This window comes from Manihot esculenta, chromosome 11 (genome assembly GCF_001659605.2).
Source record: "Manihot esculenta cultivar AM560-2 chromosome 11, M.esculenta_v8, whole genome shotgun sequence".
Classification (NCBI taxonomy): Eukaryota; Viridiplantae; Streptophyta; class Magnoliopsida; order Malpighiales; family Euphorbiaceae; genus Manihot; species Manihot esculenta.
This window is the reverse complement of record NC_035171.2, coordinates 1,779,252-1,798,896: the sequence shown is the minus strand read 5'-3', so window position 1 is coordinate 1,798,896 and position 19,645 is coordinate 1,779,252. Positions and strand designations below refer to the sequence as shown.

Genomic DNA, 19,645 nt, shown 5'->3' with positions numbered 1-19,645 from the left:
GTGTGGTTTGAATAATGTTGGTGTTGAATTGTTGTAATGGGTGTCAGGTCTCCAGATTTTGTGTATGTCCTATTAAGGAAGATCTTTTTCCTGTAATTCAACAAGATTTTGTCAAGGAGGCTAATTTTTTTTCACTCTGTAAAGAGAGCATCTTCTTAGGAGTTTCTTTGCTAGTGAATACCAATGAAGCACATGACAATGTTCTCATGGGAGACAACCAAATCTCTATTCTTTCACACATCAATGTTTAAAATTTAAATTCCTTCAATGGGTTGGATTAGTTTAGTTTTTATTTGAAAATTTTCCATCCATAAAATCAGAGGTCAATATTGAAGGATTTTTCAGATAAAGTGGGCCTTGATACTTGTCATTTGCTCCATGGGATTAAAGCATGATCTCCATGGAATATTGGCGTATTATTCTGAGTGCTTTACAACTAGGTGTCTAGGACACAGAAGCCAATTTCATTTCTCGTGTCACTCATTTGATCGTTAGATTACAAATTTATATAGAGATTGAACCCATTTTTTTATTTCTACTTGGATTTGCATACCTTAATCGAATGGACAACATTTGTGCCACGAAGCAATGTTTAAGCCAACTTCTAATCTGACCCATGTGTTAAAAGAAGAAAATAATTAATAATTGGACAAAGACTAAAGTCCCAATTTTGTATTAAAATAAAAGGGAATGTCTTTATTGTTAGTGGGATATGTGTGTGTGGGGAAGTATATTAGTTGTATGGGAGAGAAGTTGATCAGAGATCAGAAAATAAATACAAAGATATAAAGGTGGCAAAAAAAGCTGTATGTGGGAACTTGAAGCTGTAGAAATCTGCTCAGACTTCAGCTCTTTAGACTTAGCTTCTTCCATCAAATTCATCAAAAACCCATCTTTGATTTGATATTTCCAAAGCTGATTTCACTCTCATCACCATCTTTTTCAAGAGTTTTCACCTTTTTTTTAGTTTTTTCATACGCGTAGATTCCCACGATTTTTACACTCTATAGCTACTAAAAGTTCTTATTTCAGACCCCAAAAGCTCTCATTTTGTGCATCCTCTCCAAAATGAAGGTAAGCTTTACTGCCTGTTCCTATGGAGTTTGATAGAGAAAAGGTGATGGAAATTGTTTCTGATTCAGAATTCTCATGTGGTTTAATTAATTGGTTGCAGCTTTTCAGTTGGATGCAAAACAAGCTCAATGGCAATAAACAAGGGATTATTAGAAAACCAAATGCAGCTTCATCTACTCGTAAGCATTCTCTTTTTTGCTTATAATCTTTTGCTCATCTTCTCAGTGAAATCGGTTTAAATACATTGTCAGAAATGAAAAATTCTCAGTCTGCATAGGGATTCAATTGGATCAGGATCCATTTCATTATAATGTTTATAAATGGATATTACGTAATTAGTTAATCCCAGTAAATATAAGTCACTGGGGATGGGAAGAAAAAGAGAAGCCACTAGTTTATAATTTGGATTTTCATGGAAGAGTAGGAGTTCTTAATTTTCTGTAATGTGCAGATCATGAGAAACAAGGTTCTCGAGAAGAATTCAGTGATTGGCCTCATGGGTTGCTGGCAATTGGAACTTTTGGCAACAATGAACTAAGATCAGAAAATCTTGAAATCCAAGATGTTGAAGAAATTCACCAACAAGTTGAAGAAAAAGAAGAAGAAGAAGAAGAAGAAGAAGAGGACCCATCTTCCTCAGAGGATTTACAAGATTTCACACCTGAAGAGATTGGAAAATTACAGAAAGAATTAACAAAGCTCTTGTCCAAAAAACCAACTTCTGATAAGGAAAAGGAAGTTGCTAAAACCCTCCCTTTGGATAGATTTCTCAATTGCCCATCAAGCTTGGAAGTTGACAGAAGAATCAGTAACACAGCCACTAGTGATATTGATGATAATGAAGAAAATATTGAGAGGACAATAAGTGTAATTCTTGGTCGATGCAAGGACATTCGTGAGAAAAATAAAAAGAAATCAATTGGCAAGAAATCCATTTCTTTCCTTCTCAAGAAGGTTTTTGTTTGCAGAGGTGGATTTGCTCCTCAGCCAAGTCTGAGGGATACTTTTCAAGAATCAAGAATGGAAAAGGTACCATCTTAACACACGAGCTCCAGAGCTTACTTCTTTCATTTGTTTCCTTTGTAATTTTTTCAAAAAAATTGCATGAGAAGTGAAGTTTTGAGATGATTTTTTGCCACAGCTTTTGAGGACATTGCTTCACAAGAAGATTAACCATCAGAATTCTTCTCAGACATCATCAATGAAGAAATATCTTGAGGATAATAAACAGATAACAATGGAGGAAAATGAAAAAGAAGGAAAAAGAGAAAAGACTTGTGATGGGGGAAAATGGGTGAAGACAGATTCTGAATGTAAGTTCAATTTTGGTTCTTTTGTGCATTATTTTATTTGGTCATGACAAGTTCTTAGCATTAATGGGTATTTTGGTTTCTATTGCAGACATTGTTCTAGAGATTTAAATCTGGCTGAAAGTATTAACAAATTTATATTACAAGGTATGAACATTCTTTTCCTTTTTTAAACTTTTTATTTTTATTTATCTTAATTATTACAATTCTAAGTTAATCCTTAATTTTTTCTGCAGATTCATATCTGGATTTGAGAAGATCAAGAACTCTACAAGGAGAATGCTAAACCATGCATCAATAATAACAGCTAGGATGTTATACTTCTGTTGCTGGTGGCTATCCCCTTTTTTCATGGTTGCATCTGAGTGCAATACATGTTAGATACAGATCATTGTCCAAGGATTTCTGTAGTCTGTCCAAGCAAAAGCTAGACATTCTCTAAATTTTTTGTCCTATCATCCTCTGTGTTTACTCTGTAATATACTTCTTTAACTGTAATAATATGACAAATATCACCCATTAATTTTTAATTTATTTGGTTCTAATTATCATTTTTGAACTCAAAATCCATAGTTTCTTGACAATTTCAGCACCCCATTGGATTATCAATTCTTTATTAGTCCATCAACCTAGAAAGGAAAGAAATCTCTATCTGTTTAAATTTTTACTCTCATTCTCCATCTATGGATACCCATTAAAGAAAATCAAACTTGAGGAGTTCTAGCCCAGATTGAGACAAAGCCCAGCGTGGAAAGATCATCCAAGGACAATGGCAAACCATTATCCTTAGTAAGCATAAAGATCCAAATTTGTAATTGTTTTGATGAGTTAGAAAACAAATTGGTTAGAATAATATTACATTAATAATCAATGATATTTTTACCAATTTGTTCATCAAATTCTTATGATTGGATTGGAGGAAACAAAAATTTGAAGTTATTTACTTTTTTTTAAATATTTTTTTTTATAATAAAAAATAATAAATTTGGGTCAGGTCTAATTCAAATGGAGAATTAGATATAATCTATATAAAGAATAAATTAACGTTTTTTTACAATCGATGTGGGATTAAAAAAAAAATTTTGTGAAAGTCAAGTGGTATAATATAATTTACATATCAATGTTTAAATTATTAAGGATAACTTATTATCATTTTTTTAAATTTTGTTAACATTAATTATTTAATTTTTATCTTTTAATTATTCATTTAAATATTTATATATTTTATAAAATTAAACTCGTTAACCTTCCTATTTAATAAACTATTAATCTAACTTATTTAAATTTTAACTAAATAATTAAAATTATAATAATTAAATAATACATGTATATCAAGAATTTAATAAAATAAAATTTTAAAACTAAAATAATTGTTTAAAATAAAAATTAATCTTACTAAAATACAGAACCTTATTAATAATTCATCTAACTCATAACCTAATAATAATAATAGAAAATATTTATTATTTAATTACAAAATATTAACATTATTTATAAACCATTTTCTCCTTAACAAAATAATTTTTCATTCACTTTTCATTAAAAATAAATAAAAAAAATTTTAAATTTTATTTTATTTTCAATAAACCAGCTTATTTAGTATCGTATATAATTATTATTAATAAATTAATTTTTATATTTTAAAAAAAAATTTCATAATCAATAAAAATTTTTTTCTCCTCCTTGAAAGAATAACTTTTTCACTTTAAAAGAAAAAATAAAAAAAAATAAAAAGAATAATCTGATATTTTATTATATTTTCAACTGTCAAAATAAATAAAATTAAATAAAAAATTATTTTATCGATGAAAAAATATAATAATATTTTAAAAATTGATGAATTGATTTATTGATAATAATAATATCAAGATCCTAAAAATATTGACAAACTCGTTCGAGTCACTGGAAAGAGGCTCACTCACCAGTCGATCGGCCAAGAGAAGCCAAACCAAACCTACAAGAGGAACAAAATGGAGCAAGAACATACGCCTACAACTTCAAGTGTACCTCTCATTTCTCCAAATCCCACCATGCAATGCACCAAAACCTAGCCATTTTCTTTCCTCAAATTCATTCTCCTCCCTTTTTCTTCCGCTATTCTCTCCCTGTTTCTATCCACTTCTCTTTTTTTCTTTTCATCTCTTCCGGTGCGATTGGATCTGAGTGACTTCTTTTACAATTCTCCATTCTGTTCATTCAATCCGGAAGAGAAATCTTCAATTTCTACTCTTTAGGCGTTTTTGGATCCGTACAGGATTACGCAATTTCCCGCTCTGTCTTTTTGTCTTTTCTTGGTGATTGTAGGAGTGTTTAGGCTTTGTAACCTGAATTTTTGGACTTTTTTTTTTAGCAATTTGGGTTCTTTAGGATAGGTGCAGTTAGGGTTTTGTGGTTTGTCTTTTGGTTTCATCGTGAGATTAGGGTGCTTCTATCTTTTGGGTTCATTGTTATTCTCTTTGGAGTTTTTAGATTGAAGTAGTAGTGTGTGAGGGGGCTAAAGGAGGAACTGGGAGTAGCCAATGCCATTTTTTTCGGATTGGTGTTCGAAGAATTTTTCGGTGATTTTTGCAGTACCAAATTAGATAGAGACTGAGCTTATCGATGTCTTGGGCAGGACTGGAAGATATTTACCTTTCTACTTCTCTTGCTAGCTATCTTGACAGTAAGTTCTCCCCTTTTGTGACTTGTTACGTTCTTTGTGCTCCTGGGATTGATATCTTGTGCTGGATGTTTCTATGTTAAAATTTTTTAATGTAATTTGTCACAGGAATTGATATTGTTTAGGAGTTGCTGTTGTATTAATAAAATAAAAATATCGCAAATTTCCAAATGTGGTATGGGTTCCTTCAATTTTTGTACCATGTTCTTTAAGAGACTTCTTCTGGCTTGAGCAACACTGTGCTGTGCCGATGTTGCTGTTATTCTATACCGAAATTAACGGAGTGAATGATTTCATTGGGTTGGAAGACATGCTCTCAAAGGATTAATTTTTATTACATTTATTTATGCTATTTTATTCTTTTGGAGCTATTGTATGGAATAATTGCTCAGTTAGAATATATCTGGTAGTCATTCATATGATTGTTGTGTACTGGCGTTATATTGATAGGTCATCTACTGAAGATGTCAAAGATCGACCTGATCTTTTAGTTTATTGGCTACATGCTGTTTTTAGCTGATAACTAATGTGTTTTTTTTTTAATTAATTAGTCATGAATGTGCTAAAATTTTTTAACTAAAACAAAAATGTAATTGTGCTACTTTGCAGTTCAAATTTTGATGGTTCTAGGATCAAAAACTGATTTGCAACATCTGAAATGTTGCTTGATAAAGATCATTCAAATCATGCGCTTTTGGTTTCCTGTTGTAGACCAACATAAAAGGTTCCTAATTAGAAGAATTCATATTTTTGTGAACCTAATTAGACTTGATTATAGAGATTTTATTCTTATCGTAAATATTTCTAACTTAGGTTGATTCCTTGTGTATAAATACTCAAACCTTGTAAAGATAAATTCAATTCAATTTGGAATAGAATAAAAAATTTCTCTCAAAACTCTTCACGGTATCAGAGCATTTTCCTTATTTTGGGGTTGAAATTCAATTTTTCCTCTTTAGCGTTTCCTGATTTTAGAGTTGAAATCCTTCATGGCATCAGACCCTATCTAGGGGCCTTTTCACATCCCACCGCTGGCCCCAAGAGGATCGTCATACCGTCTGCCTAGCTCTAGCTCTGATGTAATGCGCGTGAGGCTCATGCGCCGCCATAGCTTCTGCGTCTTCTTCCACGCTTCGGTGTGTGAGCTTTCGTCCGACATCCTTTTTCATCGCCGCTTCTTTCCGGCATATCGCGTCTCTAATCGGCTTCTCCTTTGGGTTTTTAAGGTGCTTTAATAGTAACTTGGTCGTTTCTATCTTTTTGTATTGTTGGCCCTTTTTTACCTTTAAAATGTCATATAAGAAAGGCATTAATGGAGGTGATGTATGTGTTTGTGATACTACTCCATGGATTATTAATTCTGGTGCAAATAGACATATGATGGGTTCTTCTAAAAGCTTCTTTAATTACCTTTCGTGTCTACAAAAGAGTAAGAATAGTTGATGGCTCTTTTTTTTCTCTCTGGAACCGGATCGATTGTTTGCACTTCTAATATTAAGCCATCCTCTGTTCTCCATGTTCCTCGTTTTCCTGTTAATCTTTTATTTGTCAGTGCTCTTACCAAAACTCTTAACTGTAAAATTTAGTTTTTGTGATGTTTGTGATTTGTCCTAATTTATCCTGATTTATTTTCCAAGGCTCAACATAGTTCTTTAATTTGTGATATTTGTGAGCATGCTAAGCATACAAGAACCTCTTATCCCTCCAATAATAGTAGGAGTATGATGCCTTTTGTGACCACCCATTCTGACATTTGGAGACCTACTCAAACTATCTGGTAATCGATGATTTGTTACTTTTATTGATTGCTGCACTCATATGATTTGGGTTTATTTGATAAAGGAAAAGGGTGATGTGTTTTCTTGCTTTCAATCTTTTCACAGAATGGTTTGTACTCAATTTGATTTTAAAAATAAAAGTTTTGAGAATTGATAATGGCACAGAGTATGGACGCTTTTTTACTTACCTGGAGTGCAATGAGATACTTCATCAAATTAGTTGTCCTTATACTAGTGTTCAAAATAGTATTGCTGAAAGAAAAAATAGGCATCTGTTGGAAGTAGCTCTATTTATCCTTTTCACCATGAACCTTCCAAAAACCTATTGGAGAGATGCAGTTTTAGCCGCAGTTTATCTCATTAATAGAATGCCTTAAAGCTCTTGCGTTTAAAAGCCCTTTAGAGGTGCTACAAGGGAAAAATGCTATACTGTTCCACCAAAGGTGCTGTTTGGATGTACGTGTTTTGTTCATATTAGGACAGATGGGAATCTTGATTCGAGGGCTCTTAAATGTGTATTTGTTCGTTACTCTCCTACACAAAAGGATTACAAGTGTTACCTCCCTCCATCTCGAAAATACTTTGTCAGTATGGATATCACATTTAAAGAGATTGAACCTTACTCAGTACTACTCCATCACCTGTTCAGGGGGAGAACAATGAGAGAGAAGAGGTTATTCCTAGTCTTATAACTGTAGAGCGTTTTACTTTAGAGGAGATTATTATACAGGAGGAGATAATGATGATCATGAAAAGTTAATAATTGGACGTTTGGATAAACCAGATTTAAGGAGATACTCAAGAAGAGACACAACAGAAGCAGAAAAAGTCATTTTGTTGTCTACTCAGTATCATGAATCTTCCTTTTCCCTATCTGATGTTTGGTGAGTCATTCTAAACATTGAGCCCATTGATGATCTAGATAAATCAATTACTCAAAAAAAAAAAGGAGTTAGATCTTGCACAAAGTATTTTATTTATAACTCCCTTATGATTCTTTATCTCTATCGTATAGTCTTTGTCTTGTCTATTTTCTCTGTATTTATTCCATGAGATTGGAAGAAAGCTCTCAAAGATTCAAATTGGAAGGGGGCAATGATTGAAGTAATGAAAGCCTTGTATGGTAACCATACTCTATTTATCAAGAGGAAAATTACTCTTCTCATAGTCTATGTTGATGACACAGTAATGACAGATGATTACACTGACACTGAGAGATGACTCGGCTGAAAAAGTTTTTGGTTTAGGAGTTCAAAATTAAAAATTTTGGAAAAGTTCAATATTTTCCGGGAATGAGGTTGCCAAATCAAAGAAGGGAATTTTTATTTCTTAGAGAAAATATGTTCTAGATTTTTTGGAATAAACTGGTATGTTAGGCTGCAAACCAGCTGAAACTCCCATTGAGAGCGATCACAAACTACAAGCAGGGATTTGTGAATTTGTGGATATTGGCATATCAGAGGTTGATAGGCAGACTGATTTATCTTTCGTATACTCGACCAAACATAGCATATGCAGTCAGCTTAGTCAGTCGTTTACCTCCTATTCTCTAAATATGGTCATCTCTACATACACGCATTCACAGTTACAGATTGGTTTGGATCCCTTGATGATAAGAGGTCGACTAATAGTTACTGCACACTTGTTGGAGGAAACTTTGTCATTTGGAGAAGCAAAAAGTAAAGTGTTGTTGCTCGATCAAGTGCTGAGGCGGAGTATAGAGCGATGACACAAGGTGTTTGTGGACTCCTATGGTTGCAGAGATTATTGGAGGAATTGAAACTGATGGAGAGGAACAAACTTCTCTTATGCTGTGACAACAAAGCTGCCATTAGTATGGCTCATAATTCGGTTCAACATAACCAAACAAAGCACATAGAGATTACTGATTCTTTGTTAAAGAGAAGTTAATAAATGGTGACCTGAGATTAAATTATATGACTTCCGATGAACAGCTAGCTAATGTGTTTACTAAAGAGTTTCGCAATAAGGTCCATGACACTTTGCTAACTAAGGTGGGCATGTGTGATATTTATGCATCAACTTGAGGGGAGTGTTGACCAACATAAAAGGTTTCTAATTAGGAGGATTCAGATCTTTGGGATCCTAATTAGGTTTGATATTCTTTGTGTATAAATATTCAAATCTTATAAAAATCAATTCAATTTGGAATAGAATAAAAAATTCCTCCCAAAATTCTTTACTTTTAAATGGTCTAATCTCCTTCACAACTGTTTCACTTATGAGAGTAAAATAGATGACTTTTACTCTATAGTTTAGCAGATGATTTTTGCATGTTATTCAGATACAATTTATTGAAACATTGTAGGTTTCTTTGCTCTAACTTGTTCAGTCTTGTTCTTTTATTTTTGCCTCAGAGAAGCTACTAGTGCTTTTACGAGATGGCCGAAAGCTCCTGGGAATACTACGTTCTTTTGATCAATTTGGTGTGTTTTTCATTTTCTCACTGTTTACGGTTTTACGTACTGCTGAACTCCTTCAAATCCTGAAAATAAATAAACATTTTTAATATGCAGCCAATGCTGTTCTCGAGGGTGCATGTGAAAGAGTTATCGTCGGTGACCTCTATTGTGATATCCCTTTAGGTCTATATGTTATTCGAGGCGAGAATGTTGTTTTAATTGGAGAGCTGGTATGAAGTGATTGAATTGCTTGATTGTTGCCATCACATTCTTTTAGTTTCTTGTTTATTTAGTATTATCTTAAAATTTTCATTGTTCTGCATTAGGATTTGGAGAGGGAGGAACTTCCTCCACACATGACTCGTGTTTCAGCAGCCGAAATTAGAAGGGTAAGTGGTATTGCTGTTCCCCTTGTTTCATTAACTAAGCTTTCCTGTTATTGTTTGAAGGTTTTGTGATGCTTCAATAATTCATTATCACACACTCGCTGTATTGATAACTCTCATTGGTTACTTTGTTTCCTGGTGTACAATCCATAAATAATTTTTAGTAGTTTTTAGTTATTAGCGAAGACTAGACATGCAAATGGTTCTTGTAGTTTGACATATCTGTGTGGACAAAGTTTCTAGACACAGCAACTCCCTGAAAGTGTACTCCATTATGTGGCGTTGTGAACATATGTGTGTGCATAAGGACGTTCTTGTGCATATTGAATATGGATCTTAACTTTAAAATGTTGCTGTTATTGTGCGGATTTAATAGAGCAGAACGTTAATATGGTGCTTCTTGTAATGTAAGGATAAGTTTCAAATAGAAATCATGCTTTGTCCTTGTATATTTAAGTTAATGAAGTCGAATTGTTTACTGGAATCCAAGTGTCCTCACATGTGCAGCCATGCATGTCAAGCTGATTGTTATTTCAAAGATGTACAAAAAATAGTGACTTTTTTTTTGTCTATAGCGTGCTAAATTTTAATCTTAATCTTATTCTGTCTTGGTTCTATATTTTTCTTCAGCAGATTATTTGTTGGCTTAGTTAGTTCTGTAAGGAAAAGAGAGTAAGATGTTTTGTTATTATGAGTTGTTTCCAAGGAGAAGTCTTGTATTGTCTTACTTGTCTCTTTAGTGCTATTCCACACTCTTACTTTCTTATCACATCATAGTCAAAGTCAGAATGAGTTTACGGAACGATAAAAGTAAAATTTGCTCTTAATAGTATTTGTTGAACTTTTTTTTGGGATGAAGTTGATTTTTAAATCTGTACTATTGCTGTTCCTTTTGCGGTTATAATTGCAATAAAATAAGGGCATATTAATATTTTGAGGATAAGTGGTTCTATAAATTATTGGTGGAAACAGACATTTATTAGCTCCGCTTGTGAAATTATCAGGTCTATTTTGGACATTATCAAGTTGTCTGGACTCTGGCCTTGTGATGTTTCCAACTACTCCAAGCCAGACTTCGGTTTGAAACGCTAATTTGCTGGGTTTTGCTATTATGTCACACCATCACTTTTTTTAAACTTTATGTTTTAATTAAATTGGTTTCAGCTTCAATCATTGGGAAAATTTTTGGATGGTTCACTTGTACTGGTTAGGTGAAACAAATTTTAGCAGCTTGATAGCTTCTGAGTTGGCTGTGTTCCATTTTTGTTCTTTTAGAATCAGATAACATCACTTATTGTCATTACCACTACCAGTCACTTGGTGGAAACCTGCTATAGTTGATAAATAATTATTAATCTGCTACAACAAAAGGCATTTTAATCCAACGCTTTGTCATGAAAGAACAAGCTGTTTTGTTCGCAAGTATCCCTGTTTCTGCCGAGTATGATTTGGTTATGGTTATGAATCAATTCCCCTAATTAGCTTGGCTATGTGCTCCAAACCTCAGTGGGAGCATTTCATATGCAAATTCAAGCAAAAACTGTCTTGATTTGTTCTCAGATCAGCCTTTTTAAGGAAAAAGGATGACACTAAAGGACCCGCAGCATTAGTTTGTTGCAACAATGACAGTTGAATATGCTGTTCATTCAAAAATTTAACCATATTGTGGAATTAAGATGTAGAAATAGAATACATGAAGGTAACTTATATTTCTGTGCGAAAGAAGGTGCTATATTTAACAAAGGGAAAATGTTTATCTAAGGGCTTTTGCCCAATTTCTGTGTATGGTTTGCCCTTTTCTGCTTGTCAAAGATGCATATATTTTAGTGGAGTTTAACTTTGTGAACATGCTTTCTTATGGAGACGAGCATAAAGCTCCGGTGGTTACTTTTTCAGGCACAAAAAGCTGAAAGGGAGGCTACAGATCTAAAAGGTACAATGAGGAGGAGAATGGAGTTCCTTGATTTGGATTAGTTCATAACCTGCAACCGAAGGTATATGGATCCGCACATATTTTTAGCGGTTAGCTGTGGGGACATGACAAGGTTGGATGCTCTGCCTGTTTCTCTAAAATTCATGTAACATTTTTCAAAAGAAATGTATTTGACAAATTTAGTCAGTGCTGGCTAGTTCTGGGAATTTCAATTTTGGATGGGGGGTGGGGGCAGTAGTTTAATTTTTCATTTTCTGTGTTCACATTGTATTGAATATTTTCAGTTGTTTCTGTACTATCAAGAAAAATTAGAATGGCACCCGGTGGTACGCGTTATTAAAATTTTCTTTTCTGTTTGATGGTCTTGGAATTGCATTGCACTTTTCAGTACAAGAAAGAAAATGGTTAAACATTTTACAGGGATGGATTGGCTGCCTCTGATGTCCAATCAACATTTTGTCATGAGTTTAGGGAAAATATATATTGTCTTAGCCTCTAATTTTTTAGGGTCAGTTTTGGGCATTTGGAAAATGTTTTTTGGTCAAAAAAGTTATATTAGTTTGTACACGTTTTGAAAATTTTATTAAGATTTTTATATATAAATTTATTAATATATTTTATTATTTAAATTAAAAAATAAAAATAAATTATTTTGTTGATAAATATATTTTTATAATTTTTTTAAATATAAATTATTTTTCATAAATAAATGGAGTTTTAAATTATTTTTTTAAAGATTATTTAGACATAAAACTAAGTTGAATATAAATTGTTTTTTATTCTAATGGAAGTATATATATAACTATTTAGAAGTAAATCTGTAAATGTTAGTATTTAGATTTAATTATTATAAATTTGACTAGAGTTATAAGTCAACAAATATATTACTAACTACTTTATATTTTATAATAATTTAAGTAATTATATTTTATAAAATAATAAAAAGTTTTGATATACTTCTAACAATAATTAAATTTAAAACTTAAATAGTGATTAGATTTGATTAAATTAAATTAATTAAAGTTAAAGATCTGTAACCAGTACCAGTTTTATAAAATTAATAAATCAGATTGCCTTAGTTTATAAAAACTATATCATTTGGTTGCAAAATTTAAGAAAATATAAAATAAAATAAAATAAAATAAAAACTTTTTTTCCTTAGAATTTTCGTTGAATCGTAGAGTTTCTAATATTTTTTTTATGAGTTTTGTACAAAATATTTTTATGTAATTGAATCAGATTGATTGGAACCTACCAAAATACCGAACCGTGAATTAGCTTCCAAACGGCCTCCGTTTTTACAGACATTGGTCTTAGTAGATGGGTGTGCTAAATAATAATAATTTAATTTCTCCATCAGAGAAGGAGAGAGAAGGAACGGCGTACAGCCATTTTCTTATTAGTCTAAATATTACCCATAAAATAATAAAAGCCGACAGCTTTCACCTTATCCAATACGATTGTATACACAGAGTCCATTCTCTTACATCAATCACAACCACACATCATTTCCCCATCTGTGTTGAACCTAAAAGTCGATTCATCACACGGTTTTAGGCTTCCACTTCCTCACCAACACCCAGTTCTTCTTATAGGCTGTCATATACAGAAACCCAAAAGTTACTAGTCACTGCTGTTGATCATTCGCTGTTCGAAGCTCCACTAGTTTCACTTTGGCTTTAGACTCTGCCTCCCAACAGCAAGATCTCAACTAGCAGATCCAAATCACTGAAACCTACACACACTGACCTCTCTCTCTCTCTCTCTCTCTCTCTCTGTGCTTCCCTGAAGTAATGTCAGTTATATCTGTTACATGCTGTGTGTTACTCTTTCTGAGCTTTATTGTTGAAGGCTCAGTTCATGAGTACAAAGGAGAAAGATTTGCGGCTAGAGGCAATGCCTTTGTTGTTCATGGAGGCAGTGAAGGGATTTACTCTTCCAAACCTGGAAATTTCAATGAGAGCAGTGTCATCCCTGCTGATGGCGATTCTTGTATACGGTAATCATTAATATTCTCTGTGTAATTAATTCACTGTGAGTTTACGCATCTGGGTCTGGCTCTATAACATGATTTAGATCTCCTGGTTTTGCGGGTAGCAATTGAATTTGCCTCTCTTGCTCTTGGTCCGAAATTTTGAATAATTATTTTGGTTCTTTGTGTGGATGATAATGTGCATAAGTAGAACAGAGCTTGGTTTTTGGACAACTCTGGGTCTCGCCCAAAGTCGCTATTTTGTTCTATTAATCCATTACTGGTACTCTATTCTGGGTCGAATTCGATAATTGAAGTTGATAATTCATTTGATATCAAGTAATTCTTTTTCAGATTAGTTTTGGTTAAATGATAAACATTGACGAAACGATTTTGAAGTTTGAACTGTTATTTTCAACTTCTAATTCTGTGAAATGGATTCCCCTTTTACCTGTATGTTTATCGTCTTGGTCCCTTAAATATCATTTACGCTTTGATTCATTCCGTGAGAAAAGAATTCAAATAAACTAATGGCGATTCTTGTATACGGTAATCATTAATATTCTCTGTGTAATTAATTCACTGTGAGTTTACGCATCTGGGTCTGGCTCTATAACATGATTTAGATCTCCTGGTTTTGCGGGTAGCAATTGAATTTGCCTCTCTTGCTCTTGGTCCGAAATTTTGAATAATTATTTTGGTTCTTTGTGTGGATGATAATGTGCATAAGTAGAACAGAGCTTGGTTTTTGGACAACTCTGGGTCTCGCCCAAAGTCGCTATTTTGTTCTATTAATCCATTACTGGTACTCTATTCTGGGTCGAATTCGATAATTGAAGTTGATAATTCATTTGATATCAAGTAATTCTTTTTCAGATTAGTTTTGGTTAAATGATAAACATTGACGAAACGATTTTGAAGTTTGAACTGTTATTTTCAACTTCTAATTCTGTGAAATGGATTCCCCTTTTACCTGTATGTTTATCGTCTTGGTCCCTTAAATATCATTTACGCTTTGATTCATTCCGTGAGAAAAGAATTCAAATAAACTAAGGACGGAAGAAAATGAAAATTTTGTAAGTTTAAAAAAATGAATTCTTTCATTCCAAACAAAAAAAAAATTGATAGAAAAGAAAAGAGTTGAATTGAATTCTTTGATTCCAAGCAAGGGGAGTGTAGGAATTTGTTTCATTGGTAGACCTGTGTGTTCCAGCTTTTTTAATTTTATTTGGTTTTATGACTATTGTACTACGGTCTTTTCTGATCAGTTTTGAAAAGATTGTGTTCCGGAGACCTGAGGAATCTTCTAACTTTACCTCGAGATTAGTCCAAGCTATTGTTTTTGAGGTAGAAGATAGAGAGACAATTGGGGGTTCAGCCTATGGGGGTCAAAGAGCCATCTGCTGCACTGCAGATCTTGCTAAACTGGGTGCATGCACGGAAGGAGAAATCATTCACCACCCATCAACAAAGGATCCTAGCTGGCCTCATGTCTTTGGTGTTTCATTCAATGCATATGAGCTAGTTGCAACATTACCTTCAAGATCAATACAGGTTACTAAAACTGGGATGTACAATTTATATTTCATGCATTGTGACCCCAATCTTAAAGGTGTAGTTGTAGAAGGAAAAACTATATGGAAAAATCCTACTGGCTATTTACCCGGTAGAATGGCTCCACTGATGAATTTCTATGGGTTCATGTCCCTTTCTTTTGTTATACTTGGAGTGTTTTGGTTCTATCAGTACGCAAGATATTGGAAAGGAGTTTTTCCATTGCTTAATTGCATAACACTGGTGATAACACTGGGCATGTTTGAGATGGCTCTCTGGTATTTTGATTATGCTGAATTCAATGAAACTGGAGTTAGGCCAACTGGCATCACTATCTGGGCAGTCACTTTTGGTACAGTTAAACGTACAGTTGCACGTCTCATAATTCTCATGGTATCAATGGGTTATGGTGTGGTGAGACCTACCCTAGGTGGCCTTACATCAAAGGTGATCATGCTTGGAGTTACATTTTTTCTGGCCTCTGAAGTGCTTGAATTGGTAGAGAATGTGGGTGCTATCAGTGATCTTTCAGGGAAGGCAAGACTTTTTCTGGTGCTTCCCGTGGCTCTCTTGGATGCTTTCTTCATTATTTGGATATTCAAGTCCCTTTCTGCTACTTTAAATAAGCTTCAGGTAATCGGTTTGCCGTACTTAGTAATGTTTAATCTGTATTTATATCTTATCATTTGGTCTCTCTAATGGATTTCTTTATTCCTGTGAATACCTTTATGATACATGTGCTCGTAAGTGCAATATTTGAAACTGGACAGCATTTCACTTTTGTGGAGGGGTGTGTGAATGAAGTTTGGTGTTAATTAGTAAATAATAAGCTCACCTCTTGCATTATGTTTAGAAACTACTTGTGATATTGTTGTGACTGTTCTTAATAGAAAGTGAGCTTTCAACTGCTCATTGGATTGCTTAGTCAATTCAGTTAGGGCTGTTTAGTTAATTCAATTAGGGCTGTTGTGTTGAGTGGTTATTAGCTCAGTAGCTTTCAAGTGTATAAGTACCAATCTTGTAGAGGGACTATTCTTTCATTCAATTGAGAAATAAAATCAATTCTCTTTCCCCTCTCATCCTCTCTCTCCCTCTCTGTCTCTGTCTCTGTCTCTCTCTCTCTTCTCTCTTTCTATTCTGTTTCACTTCAAGAGTAACTGCCACTCTCGGATCAGGGAGCTGGTAACTGAGTCAGGTTCATGAGCAAGAGCCTGAATGGCATTTATCAGATGGTCTGATTATCTGATAAAACTTGCTCTTTAGATCTGGATAGGATTTTGTATAGGTACGACTTAAACAGACCTGGGTTTTGTGATAATAGGATGAATTAAAATATCAAAGCCAACTGCATTAGTTAGATCTGCAACTGCTTGATACAAAGTGCAAACTTATGTAGAATTTGAATTTTGAATAACACAGTTGAAGAGAACTTTTGTGTGCAGACTTAGAGGTAGCCATCTGTTTGAAAACATGTGGGTCCGACTCCTCAAAACTCATGTGACATGTCCAAGGCTGTGGTCCTCAACTCTCAGCTTATGTATGGATCTGGAAGACAACACTCTTGATCATTAAGCAAAATTGTTAGAGAATCCCCAATGCTATTGATTTTGGAATTTGGTGTAACTTTGTGTTCAGAATGCTTCAAATTTAAAACGGTATTTATATCTGATTTAAAATTCAAAAAGAAAAAAAAATATTTAAAAAAATCCCAACAGGAAGTAGAGACTTGCACCTGATAATGGATCTTCCTCACCTTGACCATACAACAGGAAGAGAAATTCTTATACACTAATATCTTTGATAGCTCCAATGGTTAATAAGCAGGAAAAAATTTTTAAAGAACAAGAGAATCTTCAATGTTGTTCGCTAAGACGCTAACAACCACTGAGCTAACTAAAGGCTAACATTTTATGGTCAAGAGGAGCAAGGTTTTAGTTGCTGGAACCGTGTTTTTTAGTACACTAAAACAAGGTGAATGGATTAGTTTTATTTTAGAAACTTGTAACAGCGAAGAAAATTGTAATGCTACTTTTCTTTTCTTTTCTTTTTTTCTTTAAATCTTTGGTCATATATTTATTTATTGTCATGCATTTTGAATTCCACATGCTTGATTTTGTCTTGTTGGGACAATGCTCTCCAGAAAACCTGAAAACTAAGTGTTTTGAGATAATTTTTTGCAATTGCACAAGATTTAATTGCTTACACTTGTGCTTCACTTTATATGGCATTTATGCACCTTTCCCTGGTTTTTCACTAACTAAACTACAAACATTTAAAATTGGCCTCGTTGTTTAACGTTACAGGCTAGGCGGATGATGGTCAAGCTGGATATATATCGGAAATTCACAAATGCTTTGGCAGTAGCAGTTATTGTCTCAGTGGGTTGGATTTGCTATGAGGTAAGTTACTTGTTAATCTTTTTTTTTTTCTGTTGCAGCTATCTTTAGTTAGGTTCCTCGTACTGGTCAAAGATTTTACAAAAAATTACTGCAAACTTCTTCCTACTTGCCAACTATCTTGCTAAGCTATATTTTAAGCTAGAGTGGATTAGATCTGGGAATCAGGACCTAACATTACCTGTTGCTTCGGAATATTGAATGAGTGAGTGGAATGACATTCAGCAAAGTGTTAGTTTATAATGTATACTGAAGTTAGATAAAACTTCAGCACATGATACATAGGAAAAGGGATTGGACAATCGTACTTTAAATTTAAATGATGTACAGTACAGGGTACTGCTGTTTCAAATTGTGTAGATAAATTTCCATGTCTCAAATTTTGTAATTGTAATGCTTTCTGATCTGCTTTCATCTTTATTTACATTAAACTAAGTTTGTAATTTTGCGCTTGTAGTTGTATTTCAAGTCGAATGATGTTTACAATGAACGCTGGCAGAATGCGTGGGTCATACCAGCTTTCTGGCAAGTCCTTTCCTTTTCTCTTCTATGTATCATTTGTGCTCTTTGGGCTCCCTCTCAAAACTCAATGCGGTAAGACCCTGCATCTGCACTAAGTTTTCTTCTTTTCCCATACTTTTGCCTTATTGTTATAGTTACCGTTCTGGTCTTCACAAATCTTTAATGCTCATCAAAGCATTTTAGATTTAAGAGTACAGCTGGTAACAACCTGAGAAGTGACCGACACTCGTGTCATCATTATAATGGTCAAATTTTTTTATGGTTAGAAAATTTAATTTGATGTATTATTGGATTAGGTTAACTACCAAGAACTGTTCATCGTGTTTGTGCTCCAATCCTCAAAATTTAGGAATACAAGACTATCAGAGCCTCACAAGTCACAACCTCTATATTAGATACATGCCAATTGGTATAACAATGGTGTTCAGTGTTCACCCTTGGCATGTGGAGAATCTTCTTAGCTCCAGATATCTAGTTTTTTATTTAAGCTGCGGTTTTCCTGATAATTAATTCCTCTTGCCTTGATAGTTATGCATACTCTGATGATGTGGGCGAAGAGTTTGAAAGAGATGACAGTTCTTTGACACTCATTAAACCATCTACAATGCCTTCCAAGGATGTTCGAACTGCACCAGAAGCTAGACCAGAGCAAGCAAACATCGTTGCATCGAACGGTGATCTTGAAGAAGACAAGACAGAGTAAAGTATATCCCAGAAAATGTGATTTTGAGGTAGGCTTAATTGTTTGATTTGTGGCCTTGTTATTGTTGTAGCAATCCTTCTCCTTGAAATCTACATTGAGAACTTCTTAATAGCAAAGTTTATGAGAGGAAAAGGTCCACTTTGAGATTGCAATAGGAGAGCTAGTGTGGAATTATTATCAATTGTTGGTCTGAATGTTGATTCATTCTGCCTCCAATTCAAAGTGGGGCAAATGAAGAGCAAAAAAGATTAGGGTAATTTACTTTATAGTCCATGGATATTACGGTTATAAACATTTTGAACCCTTTATTTTGAAAAGTATCATTTAAAGCTCTCTACCATGGTCTAATGTGGGAGAAAACATTATATTTTTTGTAAGCATATACTATCGGATTAATTTATATTCGCGTCGGATAAACTTTTTAAGGGGACAACATGCTTCCTTTCAGGTTTTTAAAGGAGAGAACATTATGTTCTTGTTATCAGATTTTGGTTTCTTGAGCGAAAATGTATTGATATGCTTTCGAGAGCAGAGCAGCCATGTTCTTCAGTCCTTTGCAAGGAAAGTTCACTTCTTGATGGTCAGACAAGAAAAGTTCCTTTTGCTATTGTAATAAATAACTTGCTAAAAAGAGACCAACTTGACAAGAAAAGTTTTTGTATGGTCAATTTTCTCATTAAATTTGGAATTTGAAAGAATATCAAACACTTGGGCAACTATGTTATTACAGGTAGTTTGACTTGGAAAGGTCAACAGCCGAAATAAAGGAACAACAAGAAGAAGGGTTAGCCACCAGGTCTATGAGGTCCATGAGTTGACATTGACCAATGGGTCTTGAGAAGAACCATCAAATCCGACCCTACCCATGTTGCTTCTAAACTAAGAATAGTCAAATTTTTAAGGTCTAAGATCAAACATTTCTCAGAAATATCTCA

At 33.8% G+C, this 19,645-nt stretch overlaps 3 protein-coding genes across 3 annotated transcripts; all 3 read left to right on the top strand.

Moving 5' to 3' along the window:
* The first annotated feature begins 729 nt into the window (after nt 1–729).
* Nucleotides 730–2,929, top strand: LOC110627002 (protein NEGATIVE GRAVITROPIC RESPONSE OF ROOTS). The gene is made up of 6 exons (XM_021773218.2): nt 730–1,074; nt 1,175–1,253; nt 1,526–2,103; nt 2,216–2,387; nt 2,476–2,531; nt 2,621–2,929. Exons 1-5 carry the CDS (start codon nt 1,069–1,071, stop codon nt 2,493–2,495), a joined length of 855 nt encoding a protein of 284 aa, XP_021628910.1. The 5' UTR covers nt 730–1,068; the 3' UTR covers nt 2,496–2,531; nt 2,621–2,929.
* A 1,335-nt stretch (nt 2,930–4,264) lies between these two features.
* Nucleotides 4,265–11,882, top strand: LOC110626836 (sm-like protein LSM1B). Its single transcript, XM_021772958.2, has 5 exons — nt 4,265–5,046; nt 9,200–9,268; nt 9,359–9,474; nt 9,571–9,633; nt 11,527–11,882. The coding sequence occupies exons 1-5, from the start codon at nt 4,986–4,988 to the stop codon at nt 11,602–11,604; spliced, it is 387 nt and encodes a 128-aa protein (XP_021628650.1). The 5' UTR covers nt 4,265–4,985; the 3' UTR covers nt 11,605–11,882.
* Nucleotides 11,883–13,127: 1,245 nt separating this feature from the next.
* Nucleotides 13,128–19,077, top strand: LOC110627044 (transmembrane protein 87A). Its single transcript, XM_021773266.2, has 5 exons — nt 13,128–13,562; nt 14,804–15,722; nt 17,393–17,488; nt 17,943–18,079; nt 18,536–19,077. Exons 1-5 carry the CDS (start codon nt 13,357–13,359, stop codon nt 18,708–18,710), a joined length of 1,533 nt encoding a protein of 510 aa, XP_021628958.1. The 5' UTR covers nt 13,128–13,356; the 3' UTR covers nt 18,711–19,077.
* The last annotated feature ends 568 nt before the right edge of the window (nt 19,078–19,645 follow it).